This window comes from Phalaenopsis equestris, unplaced genomic scaffold (genome assembly GCF_001263595.1).
Source record: "Phalaenopsis equestris unplaced genomic scaffold, ASM126359v1 Scaffold000088, whole genome shotgun sequence".
Taxonomy (NCBI): domain Eukaryota; kingdom Viridiplantae; phylum Streptophyta; class Magnoliopsida; order Asparagales; family Orchidaceae; genus Phalaenopsis; species Phalaenopsis equestris.
This window is the reverse complement of record NW_018164530.1, coordinates 890068-903681: the sequence shown is the minus strand read 5'-3', so window position 1 is coordinate 903681 and position 13614 is coordinate 890068. Positions and strand designations below refer to the sequence as shown.

Here is a 13614-nt window from a genome sequence, read left to right as displayed (position 1 = left end):
GGATATTTTCTGCTTCGATACTACTTGGATTATGTGAAAAGGAGGAAATGCTAGATGTTTCTCTAGTATTATGAAAGGTGGGAGGTCGGCTTGGGTTAATAACATCTCTCTTACATAATTTTGGATACTTTCCACCATATGCAGAAAAGGTCACAGAACTTGTATTTTGTTGTTTCATTATGTTTATTTCCTTCCTTGTAATTAGCCCCGCTATATCTTAACCTCCTATTTTCATGAAAATTGTTCCTTCCGGCTTTTCAATAAAAAAAAGGAATGAAGAGCATATCAGCAAGTTCAACATACTTTAAAGAAAAAAATTCTGAAGATCTGTAATGTTCATCTGAAAAAAAATAAAATTTTCAAAAATTAAAATCTTGATACAACCTTCAACCCTTGGAGCATTTCTTCAATTTTATCAGCCTCCGATTGTGGGAAGAGTTCTTCAGCAACTATATTTGCACCCTTCAGAGGATCCTTTGAAAGGACAGAGGTTCCCATTGATCCCTGGGTCCTTTGAGTTCCTCTTAAAATGTGTTGCTGGTGGATGGATTCCTGTACTCTGAATGAATATGCTGGATTTCGAAGGACCCTAATTGCTTTACCAGCAAAGAGAATGGACTCAGCAATGTGCATATGTATGTAATCCGGCAGCATTTCCTGTAAAATGATCTCAACACCAGTGAGAGGAATGGTGCTAGTAAACAAGCTAAGCACCTCAAGTAAAAAGTGCGTCAAATACATTTGACGTTAAAATTGCAAGGATGATTAGAAACCATTATCATCCAAGAGTGAAGGTGTATGCAAAACAAATAAAGCTTACAGTTTTCAAAGTTCGAGTACACATTTTAAATAATTAATAGATAACTTTTTGTTAGACCGGCACCTGCAGTACTTCCTGCCATGCCTAGCTCGCTAAATATTTTGAAGACCCATTTTAGGCACAAGGCTAAAGGGAAAATTTAGACATTTGCTAGTTATTACTATTTGGTATCAATAAGGCTTAATAAGTTTAGGGTTGTTGTCTAGAATTTTAGTAGTTAGGGTTTGAGAGAAACTTGACTAGCTCTCGAATTTTAAGCCTATCTATTCGGGATTGCATTGTTTTGTTTTGGTACTGATAGAATAAAACATAAATTTTTTTGTCCAAATTTCTATGGAAACTCGTCTTGTTTCTATCAAATTGATATCAAAGCAATACCTGAGAGTAATGGCGGTCAAGAAGGACGATGCTTTAGAGGAGATATTAGACGGAGAGGTGAGTCAAATTATATTGAGAATGAAGGAGTGTTTCTCGTACATGGAGAAGCGATAGACGACCCTGGAAAAAAATGATGAATATTGCAGAGCTCCACACAAACCCTCCACTGCATGCCACAGGATCGAGTGACAACATCAAGAACGGGCTAGTGTGGCAGCAATCAAAAGATTTTACACAATTTCAAGGTTACGTCGAGGGCATAGTTGCTACCTTAGGTGAATCTGGGGCCACGAGAACGAGTTACAAGGTGTGGAGCTGACTCGAGCAACAACCATAAGAAGGGATTGCACGATATCAGGAGCTTCGAACGAGCGTAAACAGTCGAATGGTGTGTGATTTGGGCCTAGAGAAGACCAATTTGAAGAAATTTGGCCTTTGAGAGGGATCGCATGGCATCTGAATGGCTAGAGTGAGCGAAAGCACACAGAAAGTGACGATGACATGCGATTCGGGTTGGATAAGATGGATTTGAAGGATTTCTCCTAGAATAATAAACCACGATGGGTGGGACGCTAACCGAGGGTTGCATCCAACAGTGTTAGAGCCTTTTGTTGTTGCAACCACAATAGCCTTGTTGACCTCGCTTTCGGTCTAGGTGTAGTTTTCCCCTCCTTAGTAGCCTAGGATCTAACCGTAGGACCTCTCTGTCGACTACTCCTAGAAAACTAGTGAAGGAGCCCTCCTCGTTAGCAATTCTGAATTTTTCTTCGCTCGACTTGACGTTCCTTGGGCTACTACTCCGAAGGAACTCAGGGAGCATTCCTATAAGACTGTCGGCCTTAGGATTGACTTTACTCGTTGATTTGACGCCGTTGCGATCTTCGACGTCTTGTTTAATCGAATTCGAGCCAAGTTTTTGATGTGATTCGAGCCGTGACGCGTTTTTGACCTGATCGACGACGAGGTTGCCCGGACAACTCCGGGTGACGAAACGGACTGCAGCAATGCGTCCAGAACATCGATTTTTCTTAGGGGGGATATTCGTTTTATTGTGACGGCGCGTCTTGAGAAAAATACCTATTTAAGTGTTAATTATAATAATAAATAATATTTTTTTATTATTATTATTATAATTAATAACTTATATTAAAATCCTTAACCTAAATCCATCTCCCTCCCCGCCTCATTCCCTCGAACTTGTGGGTCTGCCTTAGCCCTAGGATGGCTCATTCAGTCGCTCGGCCCGCTCCTTCTTTGTGCCGTTGGGGGGTTTCGTTCCCGCGTTCGCCTCTCTCACGCGAGACAAGTCTCGCAGACGCCCATCCCTCGTATCTTATCTTCTGCGTTCTGAGTTCGATCTTCTCTGCCGCGGATCGTATCTTCTTAATCATTCTTCTCCTCCTTTATTAGAGCTTGGTTTTTGTAACCCTGGGGTAATGCCGAAAATTTTTCTAAGGAAGAAAACTCTGTCATTTTTCTTTCTCACTCACTTCTTTGATTTTCTGGTGTTTAAATTGATTTCCTCTTGCTGTTGGAAGAGGAATTGAAGTTGGGAAGTGCCTTTAAAATTCCTGTGTTACTTTCTTTCTGCTTTAAGGAGGTATAAGGGGCTCCCTCCCCCCCCCCCCCCCTCTCTGCGCCTTACTTCCTTTCAGTTTTCTCTCTGTCGAGCCACTGAAAATGACTCTGTTGGACGGTACAGCATGCTAGTTTATTATTGTACCTATACTTGAGATGTTTATTACTTGAGCATGTGAAAATAGAATGGTGGGCATGTTTTAGGGGTTGTACATGGTTATTTGCTTAAAATAGTGAGAATGTGGCATGTTTCTAGTCATTGTAGCAATTAGGAGGGTAGAAACATGGTTTTGAGGCAATGTTAGTTCTTCGTGCAAGCACGTTAGGATATGTATTATGAAGCTTTTCATTTATTCTTATCTAGCATGAGACATTGGAAGGTTTATTTGGTCTTTCACGCATGTGGAAGCTCGGTTTTAGCTCATGTTGTTGCCTCATTTGTTTGAAATCTATATGGAGTATGAAAAGATTTAATTTGGAAATTTATTTTGGAAGTCCCTCAGTCCCTCGGAACTTATTTTGGAGGCCTTGAAATGTTAACTTTGAGGTTTATGCATTCTTCTCTACTTCACGTTATTCCTCTCATATGAAACACATGTTGACGTGTGTTTGTTTTAGCCACCGGATGGCATGGTTTTTGGCCTTTACTGGGCTCGATTTACTGGGCTCGATTTTGGCTCCCTGTGGCTTTTCCTTGCTCGAAATGCATGTTATGAGAAAAATTTATTTAATTTGGAAAGCCCTGTAACTTGCTTGGATGGCTTGGCTTAGCTCCTCGTGGGGCATCCTTTTGCTCAAATATCCGTTGGGAACTGTTTCATGCTTGGAATAGTTAGGTTGGTGGCCCAAATATGTTCTTTATGTTGTTGTTCTTATTTAAGATGTATATTGGCTTCATATCTTGATATTTCAAAAAAAACATGTGGGTTGCCCTTTGGCTTGGGTTGGCTCGATTTTGCCTTAAGATGGCTGGAATTTTAATTTCTGTTAAGGCTTGGATTTTAACTTGTGCTTGGACTCTGTTTTGGCTTTGAATGACTCGGTTTCAGCCTCTATTGGGGCTCGGTTTTGCCTGATCCAGTCCTTGGTTTCCTTTTTGCATACTTGTAAAGCTTATTTTGGTATGGGATCTGTATGTTGTTGGGTACTCCAAGTCCAACATATGTGCGGGTTTATCCCCAAATGATTTGAAGTTGGTGCAGGGTGTGGTTTTACTCGTTCTTGGCCCCACTCGAGAGTTTGGCTTGGTTTAATTTTGCCTTTTCTAGACCTTACCCGAGAGCTGGTTTGGTGGAAGGGCTCGGTTTTGCTTATTTGACCATGTTTTGGCTTTGAATAGCTCGATTTTAACTTTCCTTGGAGCTCGGATTTACTTGTTGTGGCTCTTACCCGAGAGCTGGTTTGGTGGATGGGCTCGGTTTTGCTTATTTGACCCTGTTTTGGATTTGAATGGCTCGATTTTAGCTTTCCTTAGAGCTCGGATTTACTCGCTTTGGCTCTTACCCAAGAGGTAGCTTGGGAGTTTGGTTTGGTTTGTTCTTAGTCCTAACCGTGAGCTTGTTGGTAGATCATTTGGCTTGACTTTGGCCCCTGCTGGGCTCGGTTTTGGCATCTCATGAGCGTTTTTGGCTTAAATATACATATTGTGGAGGAATTTATTTTGATTTGAGGAAGTTCCATAGCTATTCTTGTTTGAAACATTTGGTAATATTATATTTTGATGTCTTGAGGGCATAGAGATGTTTTCTACCCTTTTGTTGTGGCCTGGGTTTGATTGCCCTCACCCGAGAAGTGGTTTGAGTGCGGTTTTGCTGGCTTTAGTTCCGACCCCTACCCGTGAGCTTGCTGGCAATCCTTTGGGTTTGTTTGGCTCTTCCTACACGAAGTGACTTGGGTGTTGATCGATGAGTCAAGTTTAAACGCATGTCTTTGCCCTGTCCATAAAGTGAGGTGATTGAAGAATAGGTTGAACAGCTTCCTTACGTCCTACTTGGTGAAATTGGAGTCAGTTTGGAGGCTTTGTGAGGGTTTGTCCATTCACTCTCCTATGTATATCAAATATTTTCATATAATTGAATCGGTTTGCCTTAGTCGTGAGCCTCTTTTGGCCTTGGATTGCCTCGGCCGTGAGCCATAATTGTTGTTCCTTGGGTTGCCTTTGGTCATGGGCCTTAGCAGTTGTCCCTTACTGCCTTAGCCGTGAGCCTTAATGGTTCTCCCTTCCCTTTTTGGTTGCCTTGGCCGAGAGCCTTACCTGTTGTTCATCTCTTTGTATTGACCCCGACCGTGAGCATTTATTTGGTTATATGGGAAGATTTTATGCTTATTTGATATATGAGGCTATTGATTAATTTAAAAATTGTAAGATCCTGATTTTTGTATGGATTTGGAAATATTGGTGGTGGTTTCCCCGGGGTCACTTTCCTTTTGCTCGGTTTTGCTCGGTTTATGACGTTTGGGAGATTTCTAAGTCTCATTTTGGAAAAACATTTGGCTGTGACGAATTGATTTCATAAAAGATATCTTTGGGGTTTGGATACCGGCGTTAGGAGGTCATTTTGACTTGGGTTGACTTGGGTTGATTTTGACTTGGGTTGATCCACTTATAAAAATGTGAGAAAATGATACCCTTTCGGATTAATTCAAGGATCTTCGGGCTTTCATTTTTAGGTCTTTTCGTCACGAATTTTGAGAGTTGATTCATCTTTCGTTCTATTCGATGTTTTAGGTGGATCAATCACTCCTCTCTCTCACCCCATTTTTGTTTCTTTTTTCCTTGTTTCTAGGTTTGGTTTTTTATGCTTATGTCCGATACATATGTGTCCACGTACAACATTTTACTATATGTGAAACCATCAAGCAAGGTCGCAAGTAGGTCGGTTTTGTTTGGGGGCTTAGGGCGGTGATGAAAAAGGCACACCAGAGATAGAGCAGAATGATATGTCATCCTACGACATCGGGATCCGATTCAGGAACCCATCAGGATCCGATTCAGGAACCCAGTAAGCTGTAGGATGACAATATCATTCACCGATACAAGACATTTCGAACTTTCTTAGGTTGTTGGTAGTCTTATGTCCGACAGCGCGATCGACTCGTGGACCACTTTTAAAATTTGATAAAAACAAATTTGATAAGAACATATACACCTTTTTTTTTAAAAAATATATATTTTTCGCTACAAATAAAATTGATACAACCCCTTTTGTATGCTTTAAACTTATGTGCATGCTAAAAATATAAATTTTAAATACATTTCAAACATCACTTGTCCACCTGTGATCACCTGTTTAGGCTAAGGAGTACCCTCCTGAGTTAGGTTTGATAGGAAACCCTTCTAGTTGAGTGGCGGGTTTTATACATTCGGGTGACCGAGTAGCCCGAGTAGCCTTCGAGACCGAGTAGCCTTCGACGATCCTCGAGTACTAATATATAGTTGAGCCTAGCCTCGACCCGAGTGCTTGCGGTCCCCCTCTTTTTGGAATTTTTCATATGTTTTTCTTCGAATTTTTAGACAAAGCACTCGTGGTCTTTTTTCGGGATTTTCTCTTGTTTTCTACGATTTTAATTGATTTGTCGATTCACTGATTTCCTCACATTTCGCTTGTCGTGAGTCTTTTGACGATCTTTCTCGAGATTTCTGGACGACGTTTCTTTGGTTTCATACATATAAAGCAATTCAGTATGTTTTCTCAAGTTTTGTTGCTTGTACATGTTGCATCAATTACACCCATGGAACAGCGGATCTCCCAGATATACAAGTTTGTTTTATGTTTACAGCATGTTACTTTCTTGCAAATCACCTACCTGCTGTATTCTTTTTACTTTTCTTTTACACCGTATTTTATATTGTTTTCTTTACAGCATATTCCACTGTTTGTTCAGTGCTGCATACCCTACTATTATGCTATACACTTTACAGCTTCAACATGTTATCCATAAAATATTTGACTACAACCATAGAGCCGTTGGATTTGATATTATAACCTGACACCCTAGAAAACTCAAACTCGTCACGACAAAGAGCTTGGAACTAGCGTGGTGAGCAACATGACCATCTTCAAAAGTAGAACATGTCTTCCCCAGCTAAATCATTCATTTCCTAGAAATTAAAATAACAATTCATACGATTTCGAGGTTGTTAACCTAACGCAATATAAATCCTCAACCTTTTTTGTTAGGCATTTGTTTAGGCATTTGTATAGCTCTGTTATATAGCTCTGTTATACGATCTAAGACCTAACTCGTTTTAGGATTCTGAGGTTGTCGTTCGTTATGACCTAAATCTTCACATCTTTCAGGCTATGTGTGATCGTTTCACACGAATGTAGACTTTCACACGATTGTAGACCCTAAATAAATAAAATTGGCAAGATAAAACACTTGAATATTTCTACTCGAAACTAAAGCCAAACCATAGGGTTGACTGAGAAGCCATCGAGGATCTCCTCGGGATCTATGGCAGACATCCCCTAGCTCTTCATCCTTTGGATTCTACAAGAAAATGTTCCAAATTTGAACCAATCCTTCCAAGTTTGAATCAATGTTCCAAGTTTGAATCATTCCCTTTTGCACACATCTTTGTCCGATTTCGTTGAAAAGTCTCATTTTTTTGAAGTTCTTGAAGATAATTTTTCCTGATTTTTATCGAGAGTATTGTTGACCTCATTTTCGAATATTTTGGATGAGGTCTTCACTTCTCTCCTTAGAACCTAGGGTCTAGCTTTTGGCTTCTCTTGTTTGACCCTCCTAGAGGACTAGTACGGAACCCACATCATTGAGAAAATTCGAGCCACTTTGTCACTCCTACGAGTCTCGCATAGGCGGTCTCAAATCCGCGACATTCCGTTGAGTTGATTAGAATCGAGAGTTCCTACATTAATAGGAACAACCCCTAGAGAACCCCCTTTGCGACCCGAACGCTCGATAACGCTGCATTTTTGCGTACGCATCGCACCCCGCATAATTTTGGCTTAAATTGACTCGTCCGTCAGCAAACTCTTTCGGACGACCCCGGATGACGAAACGAACCGCGCCGACTCGTCCGGAACATCGACTTTAGCTAAGAATGACATCCATATCTCTATAGTTCGCGCACGAGCGATTGACACGAATATCGATGCACTTTTTTTAGCGGTTCGCGTGCCCGGGCTCAACTCAGGTCCGACTCGGGTTTGAATCAGGCTGGACTCGGGCTGAACATGGGCTAGGCACCAGCTCACCTGAATTTGAAATTCAAATTTCAAAATTCAAATAGATTATTTAAATTCTGTCTTAATTAAAATTAATTCAGGTTTTAATGTTTTCCATTTAATCTCCCCCTGTATTTGGAATTCATTAATTTTCCTGCCAATTACTTCCAGAGCATCGGCTATTGACCTCGCTCCAATTCTAAAAGGAAAAGGAAGGGATCGCTCCTTCCTTCGCAGTCGACCCTCCACTGCCTCTCCCGAGCTCTTCTCTTCCACTCAACTTTCCCATTCCTGTCGCGCTTCCGCTGCAAGAAGGAAGCTCGCCAGCTCTCCTCCTCCCCGCACCGAAGCCGCAGACCGCTTGCTCTCTCCCGTCTCCCGCACCGAAGCCGCTCGATCCCGTCTCCCGCACCGAAGCCATCTCCGCTGGATCCCGCCTCCCGCTCGACGAAGCACCCTTTGCTGTGTCGAAGACTCTCGCCTCTCCCGTTCATCTTCCCCTCTCTGCCTCACACACCGAAGCCCTAGCTCCTCTTCTGCGAACGGGTCTACCGCTCCTCCTTGAAGCACCCCTCTGCAACTCCCTTGCTGGTTTCTTTCTTCCTCGCGCTCGGGATTCATCAGCCTCTCTTCCTCGTTCGGCTGAGGTTGCTCGTATTCTCCTCCTCACATAGCCACAACTCCTTTCGAAGGATTTCCTGTCAGGTATGCGAAATGCGAAATCTATCCGCGATTTTTATTTTTATTTTCTTTTCTCTCTGTTCTTTCTTAAAGGTTTCTTGATCTTATTAAAATTTGATAGTGTGTTTATGTGATGGAATTGTGAAGTTTTCCCGTGGGATGCTTTTCTTGACTTTGGTGGGATTCAGATTCCTCCAGATGGATGGGATTAAGGGAAGTCATACGGTTATTAGAGATGTGAATGATGTTTGCTTTCATTTACATTTCTTGATCATGGATGTTCTTTATCTTTAAAATCAAATTCCATGCAAAACTCAGATTACTTACTCCATTGTTTTTAAAGAAACTTCTCGATTAAAAAAAAAAAGCCTTCGACCCTCTTTATCTCCTTATTCCATTCACATAAATCAAGATTGATGTTTTGCCATCCACTTGGAACCTTGCATAATGGAAATTGCCCGTACTCGATTCTATTCAATTTTCAATGTTATCATTAGCAATTATTGGTGTTATCCTTAACAGTGACTGACATCTTTAAACTGATCTAAGGCCTTGTAGCTTGACGAAATTATTTTCAGCTATTTAAAATATATGTTAGCTGTTTTGAGGTGATTTAGAACACTTGTTTTGAGGTGATTTGGAGGATGTTTCGCTACAATTTTCTCGGAGTCTTTTAATGTACCGTTTCAGGATGGTTTATCATTGTTTTGGAGGATTTTGTGTTCCATTTATGTGCTTTTTGAAGTTGTCAATCACTGTAGAGTGCTATAGGAGTGTTGCGATGTGCTGAAATTAATGATTTGGAGTGTTAGTTGATGCCCAGTGTCGAAGGAAGCGTTGTAGGGAATTGTCAAATGCTTCTAGTTGCTGCCAAGTGTCGTAGGAAGCTGTAAGATCACTGTCCAACCCTTCTAATTGCTGCCCCGAGCTATAAGAGCTGTAGGACCGTTGTCCAATGCTTCTATTTGCTGCCCAGTGTCATAGGAAGCCGTGTAGTTGCAGTCTACCACTATTTGAGTTCGTAGAAAGCCACCTAGTAGTTGTCCACCACTATTTGGGTTCGTAAGAAACCAAACCTAGTAGCTGTCCACCACCGTTTGGGTCTGTAGGAAGCCACCTAAGAGTTGTCCACCACGATTTGGGTTGATTTGCGATTTGGGTTCGTAGGAAGCCACGTAGGAGATGTCTACCACGATTTAGGTTCATTTGAAAGTCATCTAGTTGCTGCCCACCTCTGTTCGGATTCGTAGGAAGTTACATAGGTGTTGTCCATTGTTGTTTGGGTTCATAGGAACTCATACATGCGCTATTCGAAATTCCTAGTTGTTGTCCGGAGTCGTAAAATCACCGTACACATTTGCTAGTTGCTTACCAGAGCCGTAGGAGATCGTAGGATCACTATACTAGCTTGCTAGTTGCAGTAAGGAGTTGTAGGAGACCGTAGGATCACCTCTTTTGAGTTCCTTATTATTGCTACAACTTGTTATATTGTTTACTGTTATATTCTTTTCTCTGCAATTTATTTAGATTCTCTGCAAATTATATTGTGTTTTGTGAGTTAAACATGCAACAGGAATAGCAGCAGCAGATACGCCACGTACGTAGGTACATTTTATTTTTTGTTACTTCTTTATTGCAATTACTCTTACTCTAACATATTATGCAGGTACTGAATTCAATCTCACTTTCAAAATAAAACGATTTTTCAAAATTAAACAATATTTTCAAAACAAAAAAAAACAAAACATAATACATTTTTTTGAATTTACGGGAGTCCCTCGGAGGAGGTAACTCACGTTTGCTAACGTGATCTCCCCGGTTTAAATGGGTTTCACAACTCGTTTAAACTAAGTAAGTTCAAAAGAAAATAGTGATACCGGAACGAGGGAACCGTGGGATCTTAACCGGTGTAGCTCTAATCAACTTGAACCCCCCCAACGACAACCAAACTGAGACATTGAAACACACCTGGTAAAACTGTTTGAGCTTTAGACATTAGGACTGTTACTGTGACGAAGAACTCGGAGCAACTTCAGCAACTTCGTGGGCAGCACGACAAGGAGTTTGGAGCGGACTACAGGTGGAGGTGGTCGTCATTCTACAACAGCAGAATGAGTCTACACCAACTAAACTTTCTTAGTTTAAACAACTTATAGGATTTTAAGGTAGCTCGCCTAGAGCGGCGTAAAAAGGATTTTAAGGTAGCTCCTCTTTTAGGCCGTAAAACCTCACCCTCTTTTAGGCCCCTGCACAACCATATTGTGCAGCGTAAGTCCTAACTCGCCTTAGGTTCCGAGGTTGTAATCTAGAATAACGTAAAACCTCTTAATTTTGCGGGCTATTTGCATAACCAGTAATTATGCAAATGTAAGTCTCAAATAATAAAATTGACAGAATTCAACATTCAAATAAAATCCTCTCTAAAACACAACCACACAGTAGAATAATTTGGGAGGTCACTGAAGATTCCCCTCAGAATCTGTGACATCCCCTACCTTTTACTTCCTTTGGACTCCTGAAAAGATTGTTCTTACTTGAGTTATTCTCACTTGTTTTTCCACGTCCTACCTTGAAAAACTGAACTTTAAATTCTTGAAGACTAGAATCACTAATTATCATCGAGAGTTTTCTCAAGTTTTCTCAAGTAGTTATGTTTTCGGTGTAATGAGAAATTTGTCCATGACACTGTTACAAGGATCGAACCTTGCAGGTTTTAATAATGTGTGACCAGAAGGCAACGGATGAAAAAACAGAGGTAGTGGTTAGGAGAAACATCCTAACTTTGATGTGAAAAATATTATTGAACTCAGTAGTGGGGTTAATTCCAAACCATCCTAACTTTGATGTGACAAGTCTCATTAAACTCGGTGGTGGGGTTAGCACCAAACCACATGAATAAACTTTGAAGAAAAATTAGAGAGCATAATGTAGTGATGTCGGTAGATAGTGGGGCCACCCACAATTTCATCTCCACTCAAGTAGTGGAGCAATTGGGGCTTGAGATGGTTGACAAAGGAAGTTTTGGAGTAATGATGAGGACAAGATAAGAGGAGAAGCATGGATTTTGTGAATTGGTGATTTTGACACTGCAATGTATTCAGGTAATCGAAAATTTTCTTCCCTTGGATTTAGGGAGCACTGACGAGATATTGGGTATGATGAAGATGAATAGGAAACTCCTTATAATGAAATTTCAGGAGAAAGGCAAGAATGTGATACTTCATGGTGAGCATAGTTTGAACAAGGCCTTGGTGAGACTCAAATCCATAGTTAGGACAATTCAGGATGCGGGGTTGACATTCTTAATCGAGTTGCATAGCATGGAAGAGACACATGATATAGAGTTGGCAAAGAATCTACCATCGATACAACAACACTTACAACAATTTGCAAAATTTTTTCAGTTGTCATGTGGATTAACGCTTCAAAGGGAGCACGAGCATGTGATAACCAGGAGAGTAGGGGTTTCTCCCATCAGAGTGCCCCCATGTTGTGACCCCCATGGTGCAAAAAAGATGAGATCGAAAGATTATTGGGCACATAAAGCCTGGTGTGAATCCTTTCTCTAGCTCAGTCTTGCTTGTGAAAAAGTATGAGTTGGCGTTTCAATGTGGATTATTAGGCAATGAATAAGAAAACAATATCTAACAAATTTCTCATGCCGGTGATTGATGCACTGTTGGACAAGTTTGTTGCAGTATTCTCCGAGATTGACTTGAAAACGTGATTGTTGACCTCATTTTTAGTGAGGTCTAGTCTTCCTCTTAGGGTTTAGGATCTAGTCTTAGGGATCTCCCTTCGACTATCTTAGAACCCTAGAAATGTGACCCGCCTCGTTTTAGAAATTCAACCCACTTCTGTACTCTTTCGTGGTTTCGCGTGTATGGTATCAACTTCTAGCACTTAGAAGGATGAAACCAACATGAGGAAACCCAAAAGGGATTCCTATAGGACCTTTTGAGCTTTAGGGTGGCCTTTTGCACAATTCGCACTCCCGCGCACAAAACTTCGCAATTCGGAGAGTCGACACGTCCGATCGCCACAATTCACATTGTTTGCACTGTCACCTGTCGAAGACTCGAATAAACTTTTTGAGACGATCGATAGCGGGTCAAAATTTTGTGAAATTTGAATTTTGACGTGTTTTTGACCTGATTGTCGACGACGTTGTCCGAGCGACCCCGGATGACAAAACGCGTGAATAAATCGCATATAATTTAATATATATATATATATATATTAATTTATATAAAACCAATTCCCCCTTTCCTCTTTAAACACTAAATCTCTAAACGCACGCACCCGAGCTCTGCCTCCCTTCCCTCTCCCGTTCGCGTGTCTGGCTTTTCCCTTTCTCGGTTTCGAGCCAACCGAGCTCCTCCTCCATGCGAGAGAAAGTTGACTTCTCATTCGTCCTTGCTCGACACCTTCTGCCCGCGGTCTTCCTTCCCGAAGTCGTGTCAGTCTCCCTGTGGTTTTCCTTTTCTTGGTAGTTTGATTCTGAGAAGCTTACTCCCTGGTACACTTGAATGGCAAACTCTCTCTTCTTCCCGATGCTTCCCTCGCTGCAACTGGGCTGGCCACTCGGTCCGAGATATTTCGGTGGGTTCGGCCTTCTGTGAGCAGGGAGCGCGTCCTTTTTTTCTTTGGCCCTATTCGAGTGTCGTGGGTCGATGGTGTGATCTCCTTTCTCTTCTCCTCTCTTCTTTGCCTATAAACATAGTTTCTTTTAAAATTTTGGGGTTGTCGAAAGTTTACAAAAAAAAGGAGAGTAGAAGTTTTAGCTGTGAGGAGATTGGAAAGAGGAATTGGGATTTCTGTGAGAGCTTTGGTGAATTCTGGTGTTGCAGTGCTTTACATTGGCATTAAGGAGGTACCTCTTCTTTCCCCTTTTTTTTTGGTGCCTTGCTTCCTCTCGGTTTTCTCTCTGCCGAGTCTTTGAGCATGGCTCTGTTGGATGGTACA

The 13614-nt window shown here is 41.4% G+C and overlaps 1 protein-coding gene across 2 annotated transcripts in view; it reads right to left on the bottom strand.

The window, feature by feature from the left end:
- Nucleotides 1-13614, bottom strand: part of LOC110019969 (gamma-tubulin complex component 4) — an 85635-nt gene that overhangs the window by 30195 nt on the left and 41826 nt on the right. For both annotated transcript variants that reach the window (XM_020717885.1, XM_020717884.1), the window contains exon 6: nt 385-657. In XM_020717885.1, the coding sequence (XP_020573544.1) occupies nt 385-657 (273 nt within the window). The remainder of the gene's footprint in view (nt 1-384; nt 658-13614) is intronic.